A 19,098-nucleotide genomic window follows, 5' to 3' on the forward strand; every position below is an offset into this window, starting at 1 on the left:
ATGTGTAATCAATTTAAAAGATTAAGTGAAAAATTTTCACTTAAAATTATATATACTAATTAAGTAGTGCTTTTTTGCCCCCAATTTGCTGGTAACCTCTTTGGGTCTTTAGGCAAAGGTTGCCAGTTTGACTCCCGCTGGTTACTGTGTGATACATTTTTTGGATGAGCTCTGCATTACCGCAGGAGGACTGGTCTAGCGTAAGTAGGATACTTCTGTGTCCAAAAATAAAAAAAAAATTAGTGCTTAATATATCAAAGGGTAAAACATTTTATTATGAATCCAAAAAAGCTACGAGTGAATTAATTTTCAGCAATAGACTTATCAGACGGACCCTAAAACTAGCTGTACAAACAAATGGCTCAAGGGGTAAGAGACCCCCTTATGAATGAATTAATTTTCAGCAATGAGTTATCAAACGGACCCTAGATCTAAGAACAAACGGACCCTTTACTTGTTTTTTCCGTTTTATATCTTTAACTTGGTTTCACCGCTTCCCTCGCACTTGAGAATAAAGTACCAAAAAATTCCTTTACCCGGTAAAATAAATCCTCCTGAATTATTTTAATTCCCCGCGACTCACGCCAAAAAAAAATGTCAATATCCCCACCCACCACCACCACCACCACCAATAACAACAGCACTGCCGCCACCGTCGCCGGAGCTACCAACTCCACCACCGTCCACCACCAGACTTACTGGTGCCATGAATGTGACATGAGTGTCCTCCTCGAACCTCTCTGCTCCTCCACCCCTTCCACCACCTCCACCACCACTTTTCCACCTATCTGCCCTCACTGCCGCCATGACTTTCTTGAACAAATGGACTCCTTCACCCCTTCTCCCCATCCCAACCCCACCAATCTCTACCCAAATCCCCTATCATTCTTTGAACCCTTTTCCCCAATGGATCCCATAAGCCCCTCCGAAGACACCTTCCTCCTGGAAAGCCCATATCTCCACCGCCTCATCCACCACCTCATGACCAACGCCAACAACATCCCCAACCAAACCAACCCCACCCCACCTCAATTCAACTCCCCAGCTTCCAAACATGCTATAGAATCCCTCAGCCATGTAATTGTAGACTCTGCATTTCTTGATTTAGATCCCTCTTTAGTCTGCCCAGTCTGTAAAGACCAGTTTCATGTATCTTCTGAGGCAAAAGTATTGCCTTGTAATCATACTTATCATGCTGATTGCATTGTCCCCTGGCTCGAGATGAATAATTCGTGCCCGGTTTGTAGGTACAGGCTCCCTAGCGAGTCTGATGAGAGGAAAAAGAATGAGGCAGTACGGGGGAGGGAGACTTTTATTGGGGCGGCGAGGTTGGATGAGTTGTTGGATGATGAGCAAGATTTATTCGGGTTTACTAGTATTTTGAGGAATGTTGTGAGGAGGCAACAGTATAACAATGGAAATGATGATGAGGAGTATAGTAGCAGTTGGAATAGGAGGGTTCAGTGGGATAATGACGTTTTGTTATCGCCAACGCAGATTGGGGAGGCTGAGGGTGTTGGTGTGGGTGGTGGAATTGGGGCTCATGTAGAGAGGGCTAATAGTGCGGAGACTGTGTCCAGTTGGCCGAGGTGGCCAACGGAGGGCGGTGCTAGCGGGAGTGGAAGTGGAGATGGGGAGACTGGTGTTGGTGTGGCTGGTGGAGAGGCAGTGATAAAGGGGGATGCTGTGAGGCCTTGAGTTTTGGGAAGTCTTTATTCAAGCCATTCTGCATAGAAGATTAGAGGTAAAATTGATTCTTTTGTTGGGTGCTCAAACGTAAATTGGTGATTTGTGTTTAAATGTGTTAAGTGATGTTGGTGATATGTGTTTAAATGAGTTAAATGTGTTAAGTGATGTTGGTGATATGTGTTTAAATGTGTTAAGTGATGTTGATTCCTGGATTTTTTGTCCTGTCAGGTATTATTGTTAATGGAAACATTGCCTGGTATTAAGTGACTGTGGACGTTTTATTCGTGTGAATTGCCAAAATGGATAGACTGTTTGAATTCAAGTCAATGTCGAAATTGGTTCATTTCTTCATTTAAAGCTTTAGATCTGTTTCATATATTTTTTTGAGGTTTTGGCCTCTGTTTTGTCATGGCATTATTGGGAAGTCTTTTGTACAGATTATCACATGTGCCAATTATCTGGCCACTAGAATACATACTCCAAAACCCATTGTCTTCGATTATGTGAAAGGAGAAAAGTAAACATTGTTCTAGGCTATCATCAAGCTTCAAATTTACCAGTAGCAACTGATGTTACTGCTTACGATTGCAATGTTGCTTAGGATGTAGATGATTGATGCCCTCTTAAATGACTAGGAGTCAAGAGCATACTGTTGCTTGTATTGGAGTGGCCTTGTAATTATGCAGCTTTATCATATAATTGGATTTTGCATGTTAGATTAATTACTAATGCTTTTGTTTGTGCTTGGGACTTTGTGGTCTTAGTAAAAACATTCCCAGACAGCACTCATTGTGTTTCTGCTTATAACTTTCCCGTTGTTCACTTGGTAATTCTCTAATTATGGCTGTCTTGAACTTGGTAGATAAGCTTAAAAAAGACAAATGATCAAAATCTGAAATTTTTTCGTGCGTCAGCCCCATTTGCAGGTACTGCGCTCTTCAACATGTCCTGTGCTTATAGAACTAGGGATAACTTTTTTACTCTACAATTGTAAGCTTGAATTTTGCTATTATGTAGTAGTAAATTCTGGTTGTGTTTGCAGCATTTCTCTTTAACATGTTGTCTTTGTTGAAAGTAAGGCACTCTTTGACCTTTTGATTTGGATAACATGATTCTGCATGGCACATAAGTTGCAAGCACATAGTAGTAAATTCTAGTAGCGTACTTTTTCTATACTTGTCCTCGTGTGGTCACTCATGTCATTTTAACACCTAAACTTTTTCTATATTGTTTCCGGGGTGCTGCATTTAGGAGTTGTAATCTGGCTCTGGCTGAATTTATGGATGAGAAACTATTTTCTTTTTCTTTTTGTAACTTTCCTCTTTACAACTGTCTCCAAGCAGTGTTGTTTGGTATGTCTGGGTCACAGGTTGAGTTGCTTGCAGCCAATCAGGTTTTAATCCCATTTTATCTGTTACAATTTCGGCATTTATACTTAGTTTCTCTTGATATTTTTTTTATGACACTGCTTGTAAAATTCCATGAGCTGCGGGTATCGTCCACATTATACTGGCAACAAGTTTTATGCCTGTGTACAGCTTCATTGTACTGTGGTGAAGGACTTGATGCATTAGCTTTGGTACCAGCACCTCATCATAACTTTATTGCTACTTTAGGGTGTATTGATGGTTCTGCAAATATGGAAGATTCCTGCGATGATCAGTTACTCTAACGATCTAATTATTCTTTAGTTCTGGTGGTCTATGTGGATGCTTTCATGTTTACTTGAAATCAGTTTGCTCCCAGAAAAGCAATAATGTGATCTTGGGAAGGTCTTTGACATGCGTGCATTGCTACCAGTGAGCCACAAACTTTGTGTTTGTGGAATTTGTTTTTATCTATCCAATTTTCATGTTTTTGCAGATTGTTTCAAGCAGCAATAAGGCTTCCCTTCTAACATAATTTGAATTTTATCTGCAGATTATGTATAGGCTATAGCTCTTAGGTGCCGGCACGTAAATTGCCTAGCCATGTCTAAATGACATTGAAGGATGAGGCTTCTTTGCAATAATATGATGTCAAGTGTATAGAGCTCCTCTTATTTTCACCTCCTGATACAGAGTTGACAGGAGTCAAAGTATTGGTTGTAATAAACTTGTATGCACCAATTATTCCTGAAACTTTGATTTATTTTCTTTCAAACCGAGATAGAGCAGGATTTGATGTTAAAATTTAGGACAGTTACATTTCATCATTTAAAAAGCTATAAAAGTTTTGGTTGGTAAGGCTATGGTGATCTTTCTATCCTTCTCCCTATTTCCTCTTGCCTTAGTTCTTCACTATGGCCAAATGTCATCTCCAGAATGCTTGCGATTGCCAAGTATGACGCTTACCTGCACATTTTAAATTTGTTATCTTTCTGGGTAGCCCTTGTTCTTAAGCATGTTTTGGCAGTTGCTTTATCTGTTTCACTCTTATAACTTGGCATTATCCCCTCCTAGTGTGGAATGAATCACAGGTTTTAACCATGGTATAACTTGATGGCTACATTGCTTATACCTAGAAGAGCATGTCAATGATGCATGTGGTTTTAAAGATCAAAGGTTGGCTCCTGCCTTAAACTCTGTCCTTATTGGACCAGAATTTGACTCACTTCTGGCATTTGCAGCACATATTCCCCTTTCCAAAAGAGAATATCTGATGTTTTAAGCTTTGTGATTTGTCCATCATGACGTGGAAAATATGAAGAATTGGATCCTATGACAGCAAAAAAATCTTGCATTCTTGATTTGCTGCTTGCCTTTCCCTTTCGTGCAGCATTGGATTTCACAAATCTTTTCGTTTATCTCATCTCGTTTGTTGGTTGCGTGAAGAAGCCTTTCAACATCTTGGTTCTTCTTTTTGTTATGTAAGATTCTTTGACATGGCATATGTATGTTGGACATATCTTTCAGGATGCCATTGCAACGATGAAATAGATGTATTATAATCCTGCTTAAGAACAAAACGGAAAATTTTATTATGGTTTTCAATACATATTCAAGGGACCTCTTTTCTGAACTCAAATTTACTGCAAAAAAGTGGAACAACTTTGAACTGATTGCGTTGGCCAAAAGTAATTCAGACCTGACATGATTTGCTCTCCTAACTTAAACTATGTTAAGATCTCAAATAGTTCGTGTTGGAAAAAATGTCAATTTAGTTCACTTCCCCAAGCAAATGAGTTGAGGAAAATGTAACGTTTAACTAATGCAAAAAGCAAAAAAGTGTAAATAGTTTGTTACCCTAAACAAACTGGTGTGTAAAGGATGCAATACAATCTAATACAAAGTAAATTGTACAAAAGAATAAAGTTCTAACAGAGACATCTTTGATACAAATCCTACCACATTTTTTCAATTTTTGGTAGGAAAAAGTTTGAATATATTGGGCTCTAATCACCGCCATGAGTCAGGATTTGCCCTTTGTACCATATATTGCTTACAAGGGTTGGGTGGGTTTGGCATCAGGGCATATCTTTGGGATTGTAAGCCCCTTATAAAGGTTTTATAGATTGCTTACCAATACAGTTTTCATATTGACAACGACATTCAAACACTCGATCTTTCATGATGAAGTGTTTCATCCTTATTAACTGGACCAACTTGTGTTGGCTATCATTTTGCTAATTGCGAGTTGTGCCTGTAATTAATTCAGTTGATACAAGAGTAAGAGGTAGAAATTATAACGTAAAATTGCAGCAAAAGCCCCATAATTAACATGGTTCTGTTTTGTTAACTTTAGGAGGAAAAGCATGAAAACGTTTACCATCTAAGGTGAATCATGGACGCTACCTTTAATTTAATTTCTAGAAGAACTATTTTAACATGACACCTAGAACTATCAACCCAAGTCGCTAAAATTGCAAAGAAAGAAATGAGAACACAAATAAAAATAATCATAAACTGAGAGTATCAAAAAAGAAAACTATCCACTACAGAAGCCGCCTTGAATAATTCTGACTAGTCTGAACTTATATAATTTTTTAGCCATTTTAAATTTATCCCCTTTTTATACTCATGATTTGAGCAATGATGTTTCACCAAATCCTTCTTCTTCTTTTTTTTTTTCAAAGAAAGAACTAAGAGAAAAGGGGAATGAGTAATGGTGTCCCTAACTTGCGAGTTTGCCGTCATTGTCAGGGCTTTTTACGTGTTGCCTTGAAAATTATTCAATACACACAGCACGTAATATTGACATTTGACCATATTCTGAAACTTTATTATTTTATGCCCTATAATTGCAGTCAATCTTTTAGCACGAGAGTTTCTCAATAAACGTATTATTCATTAGGCAAATCAGAGTTAAAAAAAAAAAAAAGAGAGGGAAAATGGTTAAACATGTAAAGTCGTTTGGATTGTTATTTTCTAAGACAAAATTTTAATGCTCTTCGTAAATATATTTTTCAATTACTTTTTTCACTTCATATACATCAAATCAAATCCTTGTAGTACACTTTTTTCTACTAAAATTTCAAAAAAAAAAAAATAGAAATCCAAATTCTCACAAATTCTAGCTCTTAATCATTAAAAGCCAGTCATAATGATACATTTAAATCGATCAGGAATTTATACAACAAATGTACAAGGATAAGTGGTCAATGCCTCTGGTTGATTATCTCCAATATTAGCAAGTCCTACAAGTCACAACTACGGTGCATATTACCAGGCAGACAGGAAAGTTCCTGTCTCCTGTGTCCCGGCCTCTAGTCAAAGAGGCAATGTTTTTAAACTCGGACCGGTCAGTGAACCGGAGATGTGGCCGGTTCGCGGTTCGACCGGTCCGACCGGTCCAACCGGCCGGTTCAAAGGTTCACTGTTTTTTTTTTTTTTTTGTGTGAAGTACTAAGCAGATTTCATTCTACACTTGAACTTTACCAACATAACTTAATTTAAGTTATGATAATAATAAATTTTCTAAAAGTTATACACAAAACATGAAATGATAAATATAATTAAAATATCATAATTCACCACAAGTTTTCATAAATTCATTATAAACATAAATAGATATAATCCAAATGTGCACCAATTATCACAAATAAAAACACAAAAAATAAATAAATTAAATATTGAAATTCTTTTACAACCCTTAAAAAAATCCATAAAAGAGTTCAAGTTAAAACAAACTATTTGAATAGCAAACTTTTATCAGTGGCATGATAAGCAACCACACCACCTTCACAATTTCATCAACTTAAGCTGAAAAAGTTAAAATTTTATTATAAAAATATAAATCTAATTGCTCAAACTAAAAAAAACTAAAAATTTTTGAAAAACAAATATACAGTTAAACACATAAAAAATTAATTGCTACTAAACATTACTAATTAACATGTTATATTAAATTCAATGATCCTATACCATTAATTATTTTAAATTCAATTATCAATAGCTTCGATTATGTGCCAACTACCATATTTTTGACCAACCCAATGTTATTATTTGTAATTCCTACCCAATTCCTACATGGATGTGCACTACTTTTGCAAAAATTTCATCCTTAATTAATCGAATAAAAATAAAACAAAAATGAGGGAAACATATGAAAATTGAGGGGAAAAAGAAGAAAATGCAAAAAATCAACTAAAGATAATAATATAGAAAAAAACCTTGAAAAGAAAAAAATTAAACTTACTAAAATGTTGGAAAACAAGAAAAGTTGAAATTTTCAACTTGTTTACAATCTGCTAAAGATAATAACCTGATAATAATGGTGAAGACTTGAGAAAATATTGTTGTGGATATTTGGGTTAAAAATGGTTAAGAAGAAAAAATTGAAAAAAAAAATAAGAGAAGAACTTGATGTTTTAATATATTTTTTAGTTAAGTAGAATTCTCAACAAACTTAAGTACAGTCTAGCGGTAAGATTGTCATATTTAAACTTGGAGACCCAGGTTCAAATCTTAGCTACACCATTCTTGATATTTTGTTGAAGAATTTAAAAAACCGCCGGTTCACGGTTCTTAACGGTTCGCACGGTTCGTCCGGTTCGTCCGGGTTTCAACGGTTCTCCATGAACTTCCGGCTTTAACATTAGACCGGACCGGTGACATGGCCGGTTCGCGGTCCAACCGGTCGAACCGGCCGGTCCGGTCCGGTTCTGAAAACATTGCAAAGAGGTACTACGCCCCTTCATTTTTCTTCCTCGACGCTGCATGTATAAAAGGAGGTTTTGCATGAGGCTCATCTCAACTTATTTAACTATATTCTTTCTTTCGATCATAAGTCGTTTACACTTCTGATCAAAACCCTTTTCTTCTCGATCATTTTTAGCCATGGAAATCGTAGAAAACTTGGGAGATGTATTGTTTAAAGTGGGCTTGTTTGTTTTAGTTCAAGCTCTAGTGTATCTTATTTTATCCCAGTCTTCCAACGTCTTCTCCAACACACAAAGGTCCTTTAGTTTCAAGCCTGCGCGGTCGATCAGCATTCGGCGGATGGCGGCAGCTTTGGCGGATATCCCGGCCGGAGGAGAGTCGTCTCCTACTGCTAATTATGGAAGATCTCTCACCAGACAGAAGTCAACCTTGCAGGAATATTAGTCTGATTGATTATTCTGGAGGAGTAGAATAGTTTTCCATAAAACTTTATGCCTAGATTTTGGGGGTGATTTCACGATTATTATTATTAGTATTTTGATTTTGGTGTTTTTAGCCTTCTAGGTTTTGCTTTGTTCCTTGAGAGTAGTTGAAACACAACTCTTTTGATTCTTTTGTAAATATGGATTTCTGTTGGTCTCAACAATAAATAATTTGCTTTTCTTTTTTGGGACTTTGAAGTTTACTGTTATTGGATTTAAAGTAACAGAAAAGGTTTTTGGCTACTTCAATATATATTTTTTTGGTGGAAATATCATGTTACTGAGGGATCGATTTTAAAAGATGGATTAGTTATTTGATATTTTGATCATTGGTGAAAGTCATACATTGCCATATTTGCTTGGATACAAAATTATCTGAAATATTTACATTATAAATATATTTTTCAATTCCCTTTTTTGTATTTCAATTACGTTTTTATTTCACATATATCATATCATAAAAAGTGCTACAGTAATTATTCTAAATAATATTTCAAATAATATCCTATCCAAAGGCATAGATTTTCACAATTTAAGAGGGGTAGACCAAACAATACTATATAATAAGGCAAAATGGTTTAACTTTGTTCGGATAGAGTATTATTCCAAATAATTATTTAGAATAATTACTGTAATACTTTTTGTGATATGATGTATGTGAGATAAAAAGATGATTCAGAATATAAAAAGGTAGATTGGGAAATGTGTTTATGATGCAAGCGAAATTTTTTTTTGAAAAAATTATCTATCAAATAATTTGTTTCCGATCACCATTCTATAATTGATGAAACTTTTAGGCAATCCTAAACTGATCCAAAAGTTGACAAGGTTTGCCTAACTTGATAGAGGAGGAGTTGGTGCTTAGTTTACAGAAAAATTGCGTAATATGGTCCAATATAATATCTACCTTGTTTATAAGAAGGAGCAAGGTTTAGTGTTTTCCTTTCCTTATGCCATGTGGCTTCTTAATTATCTGACAAGTGGCAACGTACAATGTTTCTTGCAAATTGTCTAAAGCTTTCTCTTGTCCGAAGCCTTATATTTCTTTCTTTTGGCATTGAACCGTTCCTTTCTCAATTCTCGTTAGTGCTCCCCTTATCTTTTGCTATAGGCTTCTTAATTCTCTAACAAGTGGCAAAGTCAAATATTCCTTGCAACTTGACCGAAGCTTTTTCCTTCTGTGCATTGCACTGTTTCTTTCTCAGTCAGATTGCCGTTGAAACCTTTTCCTCCTTTCTCTCTACCACATGGCTATTCTGAGCAAAAATTCGGCGCACCTATTCTGAGCAAGTCCAATTCCTAACGCCTATACTATCAAACCCAGCAGGTCAGCAACCCTCTTCAAGCATGTAAAAAGTTTGGATTTTTTCATGATTTGGGAGATGGGCTTTGTGAGTTCCTTCTTCAAGCCAGTGGGTCAATTGCTACTCCTGCAGACGTTTGATTTGCTGATCACTCACATGGTGTTTGTACTTCAGAGGAGGAAAATTGGGAGCAAGTGAACTACTTAACCCATTTCTGTATCAATTTCATGTTGCCCAATTGTTGGACACTCACGTGATAATTGTACTTTAAAGGAGTGAAATTGGGGATTTTTTGTTAGATTAGGTATGGCATTCTATTCTCATTAGCTTTGCTATTCAATTTTCCGCTCAAATCATGCTTTTTATTCAATTCTCATCAGCCGTACGATTATAATGAGAAATATCTGTTTAGATGTGATTTTCCCCTTATTCCAGTTATGATAAGAAATAGGTTTCCTATTCACTTAGCCTGTACCTTTTCCAGTGACTTATGAAATCAAAAAAATGGAATAGACGTATTTATCAGTGCATGGTGCTGGCTCCTCTGCCTTATGAACTGCAAGAAGAAGCCTCCGAGTCTTTACATCTTGTTCTCTGGAGTCTCTTTGGTGAGAAAAAATCTTCCCCTTTTTTTTGGCAAATTTTCCACGTATAAATAATACATAGATTAATAAATTCTAATATACATATATGCTTCAATTGATAGGTTCCTTTTGCTGCGGTTCCTCTAAGGAATCCTTTAACTTGAAGGTCAGTTTGTTGTCTTTCTTAAATCTATGAATAGCTTTTCTTCATTTATGTGACTATATTTTCATAAGTAAAATTTCACTTTTCCCTTTTCTTTTTAGTAGTTTTTTTTTCAGTTTCTGCTTCATTTATTTTAAGTTTATTGGTGCTATTTGTTTTGTGTGATCTTTTGTGAAACAAATGATTGCTTATTTGAGAAGGTGATTTTGTTAATATTGACAGTTATACTTTTTCTGCAAATAAAGCACAATAAATAAAGGAGAAAATTGGTAAAACCTTAAAGCTTGATGCAAACATTCTTCATCATCCACTCCAAACTCCAGTGATTGATGACATTTTTAAGAGTCCAATGAGCCTGTTGATGACTACAACCCTTTGGTAATCTTCTTTTGTGTCCTGTTGCAACCCTTTGACAATTGTGCGGCTGCAACCCATTCAGCTACCCATTCACCTAAAAAAATAAGCCAAAAATGAAGATACCAATCATTGGCTTTTAAATTGCTCTATTACTTAATGAAAACTATCGCTTTTATTATTAGACTTATCTCTGACAACCAAGCCTGGGAGTGACCTTCTGATTAATCCTCCCACTTCTGAAGCAAATGCACTCAAAGAATGGTACGTATGTTCTTTGATCATTTAAGTTAAACTTTTCTAGATCCCTTTGATAAATTATAGTCTGTTGCATTAATTTTTTGGATAGGTATAATGCAAATAAAGAAGAAATTGCAGAGTTGATACAACAAATGACATACAAAGATTCATCTAAGCTGTTGCCACCTCCAAGTGCTAATGACATGATCAGTGTAGCCAATGCACTTAACACACTCAAAGATGTATCTTCCCTTTTCATTTATATCCTGATTTATATCTTTTAGGCATCCAAAATAATGCAAGACTCAGGTGTTCTTCTTTCTGTTCACAAAAACATCTATTAGGTGAAAACATCTTGGATAACAGGAAAAATCAGTTTGATCCCTGGGCAACAAAAATTCTGGTTTGAAGCATGTGAGAACTGCCAAAAGGCTATCAATGTTGACGTAGGATGGGTTATGAGATGCTCATCTTGCAAAGAAGAGAGTAAAGTTGTAGCAAGGTAATTACCAAATTAAGTTTCCTTCTCTTGTAATGAAAAATTAGAATATAATATTTTATTTCCAATGTGTAATAGGACCCGAATTGGGATTACTGTGGATGATGGTACAGGCTCCATAAACATTGTTATCTTTGACCTTGATGCTGAAAAGCTTATCCCATTTACAGCTCTTCAATTCTGGGAAGCTCATAATGAGGTAAGCTAACAATCTTGGCAACAAAAATTTTTGCTACAAGTTTAACTCTTGCATGATAATATAACTACTAGCTTAATACATCTTACTTAATGTTGTCGATTCTTTTTCCCTTCATAGATTTCTTCATTTTTCCCTTCAACTACCATGAACTTCATGTGCCTATATTTCTGCTGCCCATTATAGTTTTCTATATTTCTGCTGACTTGAAAGTTTCCTATATCATGTGGACTATATTTCTGGTGGAATTGCCAGTTTCATTTTTGTTTTTCATTTTTTGGTTGTTTTTATGTGTGATACTCAGCCAGTTGGTTTGCCTGCTAATTTGAACTTTCATGCTTGTAGCCTTTTCTATTAGTTACTGAGGCCACAAACTGTCAAATTCTTACTATTGTATGAGGATAATTTATTAGTAATTTAGTTGTAAGAAACCTATAAAGCAAAAGAAGGGTGGTGGTATTCAGGGGAAAACAATGATAGCTGTCAATGGGTACATTTTTCTGGATAAGGTTCTGAGATTTGAGTCCAATTGAGCTATCCCGTAAATGGGATATCGAGTTACCTCTTCCAGCCCCTTCTTTGTCAGATTTGATTAGTTTTAAGTAAATAAGTAAATAGAAATTTTGTGCACAATTGAAACTGTATATTTGATACTAATAAAGTTTGTGCACGATTGGACAATTAGAGCATTGGACATTCTTCGCATGACAGATCCAATCTCAATCGAATTGGAACTGCATGTCCAAAATGAGTCAAATAATTTCAACAGACTCAGAATAGTCTGATGAGTAGGCACAAGTAATGACTACCGAATAATCTGATTTTTATGCTTCTTTTCTTGGGTATAAATACTGCTCTCACCATGTAAAAGTGTAATGATTGTAGGAAACAAAAGATTATTTGTCTTTGCCATCATTCACAGTAATTCCATAATGTCTTGGGTACAATATGTTTTGTTTCCTTCCATAACTTATGATTGGGATCTAATTCTTTTTACACAACATGAAGTTATTCAGAATTTGAATATCATTGCCCAAGTCAAAATCTACAATAAGAACTTCTACTTCCAAACAAATAGCTAATATTTCAGGATACACTTGCTAATTATTTATACTTTAAAACAAAAAATTGCAGGAGCTTAACTTTCTGCTGAACTTACATCTGCAATCGGAAAGCATTCGATTGTGTGTTTCATTCGCTACTATGAGGTAGATTATCAAGGCCAGAAAGAAGGCAAGTATAATATTGTCAAGGCATACACTACTGAGGAATCAGTTCACATTCCAATGGCAATCACGACTGTAGAAACGAATGAAAAAATTCCAGACCTTCATGCTACTGTCCTGCAGTCTGCTAAAAAAAATGAAATTTTCAGTCCATCAACCAAAAAATTGCTTGATACCATCGCTAAATCTTCTGCTACTGCAAACAAAGTGCCACCCCCAGTGACCATAGCAAAAAGGACCTTGGTTTTTGGAACTGTGCCTTTTGAAATTGGTTTGAATTCTGCTGAAGCTAATACATCTACCTCGCTGCCCACCAATGCACCTGGAAGTCCCTTGAAGAAGTAGCGTGATAATGAACTCTGAACTTCCTTGAAGCCTTTTAAATTGCTAATTTTGCTAATGTTGAAGCACTTTACAGCTAAATTACTAATCTTGCATCTTTTGACATAATATTGAAATCTATTAAGAAATTGTTCTTTTGTGCACCTTAATGGATCTCAATATGTGATCTTTTGTAATTGCAACCTATCATTGCACTTTATATTAAGCATTCAGCAAGTCATCTCCTATCTCTGTAAGACTAACTTGCACTCGAAGATATCAAACTGTTTGTAACACTACTTGCCAATCTTTTGTCATCTTCTCTTATCTTTTGCAATGCTAATGGTTTTTTGGTTTTGTTTAGTCGTATATTGTTAGATGCATGCTTGATTGGTAATTTATAATTTTAAGAATGCTATTTCATAAACATTACTGTTAATCTTATTTTATACGAAAATATATGACAATAGATTATAGGGGGCCTAGGTTGTGCTTAGCATAACCGATAACCTCCTAGTAACCAAAGAAAGCGTTGCATCCGGCCAAATCGGCATTGGCAGCTGCCATATTGCACATTTATCAGCGCCTCAACTCCAACAGCCCTAGTCTGCCATATTCCAAAAAACTAATTATTAACTAAAGCGGGCTAGTCTTGATTGGGGAACGAGGTTCGTCTACCCTTCGATTGAAGTCTTTTGAAGAGAATAATCAGGAGATTAATTTTTTTATTCAAAAATTGTAATCCTCATAATATTTGATATAATACATTTGATATTTATCAAGTTTTCTTGTCTTTTATTTTAGATAATGAAATTTGTGCTTATACTATTAGTTTTGAATAAATGACCACTATATAAAATTTAAGTTTGCACATGTATCATGAATGTAACAGTAATAGTATATACATTGTTAATATACTTATATACTCATAAAAAAGGGATAATTTCAGAAACCTCCCTTGAGATTTTCAACAATTTCATTGACCACCTTTAAGGTTTACAAAATTACACTAATCTCCCATAAGGCTAAGGTTTTGGCAACAAAATCAGTCCAAGTCAGAAAAAATACCATTAAGAAAGTACTTTGAGAAGAGAGATAAAATTTTTATTCCATAAATGTCCTTTATACTTGTGTACAACTTGTATTGTAAATACATAAAAATATATTAATAAAAGTGAGGAACCAAAAATAAGTAACAATTGGCTTTCTCTACAAAGTTTGACCAACAGCTAGTGCATTGTATTACAACGGCTATTTTTCTTGTATTTGCCATTTTGCATGTGGCAATAAGAAGTATTAAGATGGATCTCATTTTCACTTGATGCAGCAAAAATTGAGGTGGAAAAATATTGATTTTGTGTGGATTTCACAAGTTGAAGGTGAAGTATAGGTGCAGAAACTATAGCTTTGTCAAGTTACAAGGGGGAAATCATGAAATTTACCTATATCCTTTAGCACCAATAATAAATATTGCAAGTGTAATTGCAAGGCAATTATGAAGATTTTTTAGAGTGAAAAAATCCAAACAAATATCAATTTGGTGTATCAATTTCTGAGAGTGAACAAATTTTTGAGACATCAATTGACACCATTTTGTAAGTGCAGGTTACTATTTATAATTAAAAAAAATTTCAACAGTTATTTTCGTGAATTAGTTACTAACAATTAACTAGTGTCCTAATTACTTAATTGTCAAATATTAACTTTCAATAAGACATAATATCTTAGCGTATATGAGTAATTTTCTCCTATGTGGTGTAAGCAATTGGACCCACAATGCTGCCAAGTGAGGTTAGTGTTATTTTGTAAGTCTCAGGAGACGAATGAAATTGTTAGAAATCTCATGAGAGATTTTTGAAATGGGATTTCTGAAATTATCCCTAAAGAAAATTACCTAAGTTATTTGTGTTTTATCTTTTCTAGCAACTTTTTTTTTGTTCTGGGACAATTTGGTCATTTCAGTGCGCGGTGGTGTCTCTCTGTTCAGCCTCTCAGCAATTGGCGTTTGTCAAGTACTCCATATCCCTTGTGTATCCCAACCTCCTCCTGCGGCTTCTCCTCGTCCTTCCGCCGCTGCCTCCTCCTACTCCTCTTTAATCCCTTATTCCCCACCCGAATCCGCCTGGCGTCAGGCCTTTCTCTCGCTGTTTTTGTCTCCGTTGCTTTCTTCCCTCTCCTCTGTTTCACTATTTCTCTCTCCCTCCTGTGATGCTGAAATCGGTTGATCTATAGCATATATTTGATCATTGGTTGTGACGAAAATATTCTGTCAGAGATATGAATCAAAGGAACCAGGTAAGCACATACTAAAGCCTTCCTTTTCTTGTACTTCTAATCATCTGTACCTTGCTTTATCTCCAAAATTTTTGGTCGGTTTACTGATTAAGATACAATTTTTATTAACCTATTTAAATCTTTGGTGCAGCCATGATGGGAACCCAGACAAACCAAAACCAATTACCAGGCAGCTGTGTTTTTGTGACCGACAAATAAACGCAGAAAAACCCCCCGTTAGCAGAATCACAGGACCGATTCAGGTACCATCATCAGTTGAACTGGAAGTTCAATAAATGGCTACAAACATATTGTAGAATATTGGGTGGAATTTCTAGGCTTAATGGAGTGAAAAATTTGTTAACTTTTATACCGTGTTACAGAATATTATTGAGTTGCTTTTGAATCCACTTCACCTAATAGCAGAAGTAATCACCAGTTGAAAGTAATGATTAATGTTATGAATGACTGTTCAATTTTATGGGTGAAAGTAGCAACCTAGAAGTTCTGATTGTATTAAGCATATTATGGAATTTTGTGCTTTCCGAATGTATCAGCTTCTTTAGTACTAGTTTATGTGTTTTGCCTTTGAATTCTTGCCTATAAAGATCATATTTTCTGAAAACTAATTCCTCTCTTGTTTGCATTGTCATAGCTTAGTTTAGCTGAGTTTGAGAGTAAGCATGTTTATGGAGGGTTAATTCTTCGTTAGAAGTAGGTGAAATTGATTTTTTTTTCTTGTATAGCACCTGATGAAATGTTTCAATGAATTTCTCATCAGAGTTCATTTCTTTCGCAACACATCCTACCACTTGGCAAGATAATCGTAGGAGAAGACTTCAATCATTATGATGCCCAAAATCTCCATTGTCCTCCTCCGACTTCTCTCAGGCACCTGTGCAGCCACTCTTGTCAGATTCCTCATCCTTGGCTCTATCTTTTTTGTGGGTCCTACTTCTGCTCGTAAACCTCACATCGTCAATTTCCAATCACATAATCTTTTCCCTGAGTCATTCAAGTGGGACCCGAGAGCCCAACACTTCATAGTCGGATCCCTCCGCCACCCAACCCTCCTCTCAGTATCTGATGCTGGCGTGGCTGAAACCATCATCTCAGATTCTTTCCTCCCTCCTAACTCCTCCTTTGTGGGCCTCTCTCTTGACCGCCAGCGCTACCGCATCCTCGTTTGTGTCCACCGCCCCTCCTCCCCTGCCTACAATGCCCTCGCTGCCTACGACCTCTCTTCTGGCCGCCGCCTCTTCCTAACCCCTCTCCTCAGCGATCCAGACGTGAAATCTGACTCAGATGAATCCTCCGACGTTGCAAATGACGTTGCCGTTGATTTCTCTGGGAATGCTTATGTCACCAACTCTGGGGCTGACATCATTTGGAAAGTCAATGTCGACGGGGAAGCTTCCGTGTTTTCGCGGTCTAATGTCTTCAAATCTTATCCAGTGGACCTTACCACATCCTATCACAAGTGTGGTTTAAATGGTGTGGTTTTCAACTCGAAGGGGTATTTATTAGTGGTTCAATCAAATAGTGGTAAATTGTATAAAGTTGACATTGACGACGGAAGTGCAGGGAGGGTGATTTTGAACAAGGACTTAATGGGAGGTGATGGACTTGCAGTTAGAAGTGACGGGGTTTTGTTGGTGGTTAGTCAAGAGAAGCTGTACTTTGTCAAGAGTGAAGATAGTTGGGGTGAAGGAGTAGTGTTTGATGAAACTGGCCTTGAGGTTGAGAAGCAGGCCAGTGCAGTTACAGTGGGAGAGGAGGATAGGGTATATGTGTTATATGGGCATGTTAATGATGGTTTGATGGGAAGTGTGGAGAGGGATGAGTTTAGTATAGTGGAGGTTGAGTCAGAAAAGGAAAGTAAAGAAGAGAAAATTTGGTTGTATGTGCTGATCGGTTTGGGATTGGCTTATTTCATGTTTTGGAGATTCCAAATGAAACAGCTTGTCCAAAACATGAACAAGAAAACCAATTGAATTTTGTGGTTTTCTAACACACCCCCGCTTTCTCTTTCTGGTGGTTGTGACTAATGTGATTTCTGAATTTTGTAAAACTATGCAATTTTGAATGGGCAGACGAATACCACGGTTTTCATCACACTGACGCAGCAACCATTATTCTTACTTCAGACAGAGAAAAAACAAGATTTGATATTTAATCTTAGGTGATTTCAAGGCATTGTATAAAAAGCTGTAGAAGTTTTGTTGATACGGCTATTTCTGATCCTTTTCCCTATTTCCTCTTACCTTAGTTCTCCACTATCGGCAAATGGCATCAGACAGAAGTTTTGCCATTGTCAAATATGACCTACCAGCTTGCATATAATTGTTTTCTGGCTTTTTGGTAGTTATTTCTTATGAAGCATGTCTTGCCTGTTGCTTTATTGATTTTACTTTTGTAGCTTGTGATCGTCTCCTCCTAGTATACATGGAATGAAGCGCAGGTTGTAACGCTGGTACAACTCTATGTTTAAAATCGTTGGCTCTAGATGTGAAGTCATTTTTTTTGGGGGCCAGAATTTGACTTCTGGCATTTGCATCACATATTCTCCTCTCAAGAAAATAAGATAGCAGATGTTTTAAGCTCTTGTGACTTGGACATCAACTCTTTGACACCACGCCAAGAATTGAATCCTGTGACAGCAGGAACCTTGCATGCTCAAGTTTGCCTGTTTGCCTGTTTGCCTGTTTGCCTTCCCTTTGGTGCAAAAGAGGCTCTGCTTTCGTTATGCAGAATTCGAAGACATGGCATTTACAAGTTGGGCCGACCCTTTCAGCATTCCTTTGAAGAAATAGATCGACTATAGTTTCTTACTTGAAATGAAAAAGGAAAACTTACCCTATGGGTTCGAGTACGTGTTCTAGGGAGCTATTTTCTAAAACTCAATTGACTGCGTAGCATGGGAACAACTTCGGATTGCATGCGTTGACCGAGGGTAATTCAAACAACACTAGCATAATTTTTGGTTCAGATTTGTAAAAGGACAAAAAGTACTTGGGGTTAAACCAAGCCAATTTGAATCATTGAAAAATTAGATATCACGTGATAACTTAAATTGGGGTCAGAGACTTGTTGGCATAATTTTAAGTGTGGTACCGTCGAATCTCAATTGCAACACTAGTGATTGTTTTATTCTTAGGGCTTGTTTGGCAAATAAGTTTTTAGCCAAATTTATCTATTACAAGTTTTTTAACAACTTTAACTACAGTAACTTCAAAAAACTTCTCAAAAAACTACTAGACACTTGAAAACATCTAAAAATTACATGCTTTACAAATTTTTCTACAATTACTACAGTAAGTTGCAATAAAATTTTAAACAAATATCCAAAAAAACTCATTTGTCAAACTGAGCCATAGTTCGTACGTATAAGAGCATAAACAGCTTGTTTTTTTGTTGGATAATTTTCGTTAGCTTATTTCCAATAAATATTTTGTTGCCAAAAACATGACCGGTAATTAATGCGAAAAACAAAAGATTAGAAACCTGTTTTGTTGGGGTTTGCCTTCATTAAAAAAAAAAAAAAAAAAAAACCCTGTTTTGTTGTACGAAAAGTGGAGTGTGACGGATGTAAAAGAATAAAAGTTGCAAGGCAAAAGATAAAGCATAGAGTTGGAGGAAGAATAGAAGTTCTAACAGATAAACTGTTGGAAAATTGGCATTATACA

At 36.1% G+C, this 19,098-nt stretch overlaps 4 protein-coding genes across 6 annotated transcripts; all 4 read left to right on the forward strand.

Annotated features, from left to right (window-relative positions):
* Positions 1-468: 468 nt before the first annotated feature.
* On the forward strand, positions 469-3,917 carry LOC113732169 (uncharacterized). 2 transcript variants are annotated; one of them, XR_003458692.2, is made up of 3 exons: positions 469-1,744; positions 2,552-2,615; positions 3,610-3,917. XR_003458692.2 is itself a non-coding variant. In XM_027257817.2 (2 exons), exon 1 carries the CDS (start codon positions 595-597, stop codon positions 1,696-1,698), a length of 1,104 nt encoding a protein of 367 aa, XP_027113618.1. In that variant the 5' UTR covers positions 470-594; the 3' UTR covers positions 1,699-1,744; positions 3,610-3,917. The 2 variants fall into 2 exon arrangements, 1 of the variants encoding a protein (XP_027113618.1); XM_027257817.2 differs by lacking the exon at positions 2,552-2,615 and having other exon boundaries at positions 470-1,744.
* Positions 3,918-7,936: 4,019 nt separating this feature from the next.
* On the forward strand, positions 7,937-8,213 carry LOC113728832 (uncharacterized). The gene has a single exon (XM_027253194.2). The coding sequence runs from the start codon at positions 7,947-7,949 to the stop codon at positions 8,211-8,213; it is 267 nt and encodes an 88-aa protein (XP_027108995.1). The 5' UTR covers positions 7,937-7,946.
* A 1,071-nt stretch (positions 8,214-9,284) lies between these two features.
* On the forward strand, positions 9,285-15,400 carry LOC113732171 (replication protein A 70 kDa DNA-binding subunit B-like). Of its 2 annotated transcripts, XM_072080172.1 has the most exons (8): positions 9,285-9,859; positions 10,040-10,163; positions 10,262-10,305; positions 10,842-10,920; positions 11,006-11,138; positions 11,241-11,398; positions 11,474-11,594; positions 12,726-15,400. In XM_072080172.1, the coding sequence occupies exons 5-8, from the start codon at positions 11,049-11,051 to the stop codon at positions 12,801-12,803; spliced, it is 447 nt and encodes a 148-aa protein (XP_071936273.1). In that variant the 5' UTR covers positions 9,285-9,859; positions 10,040-10,163; positions 10,262-10,305; positions 10,842-10,920; positions 11,006-11,048; the 3' UTR covers positions 12,804-15,400. The 2 variants fall into 2 exon arrangements, with proteins under 2 accessions (XP_071936273.1, XP_027113620.1); XM_027257819.2 differs by lacking the exon at positions 10,842-10,920.
* LOC113732170 (uncharacterized) lies at positions 15,154-17,813 on the forward strand. Its single transcript, XM_027257818.2, has 3 exons — positions 15,154-15,433; positions 15,564-15,675; positions 16,194-17,813. The coding sequence occupies exon 3, from the start codon at positions 16,261-16,263 to the stop codon at positions 17,404-17,406; it is 1,146 nt and encodes a 381-aa protein (XP_027113619.1). The 5' UTR covers positions 15,154-15,433; positions 15,564-15,675; positions 16,194-16,260; the 3' UTR covers positions 17,407-17,813.
* The last annotated feature ends 1,285 nt before the right edge of the window (positions 17,814-19,098 follow it).

The sequence above is a fragment of the Coffea arabica genome, chromosome 2e (assembly GCF_036785885.1).
Source record: "Coffea arabica cultivar ET-39 chromosome 2e, Coffea Arabica ET-39 HiFi, whole genome shotgun sequence".
In the NCBI taxonomy this organism is placed as follows: domain Eukaryota; kingdom Viridiplantae; phylum Streptophyta; class Magnoliopsida; order Gentianales; family Rubiaceae; genus Coffea; species Coffea arabica.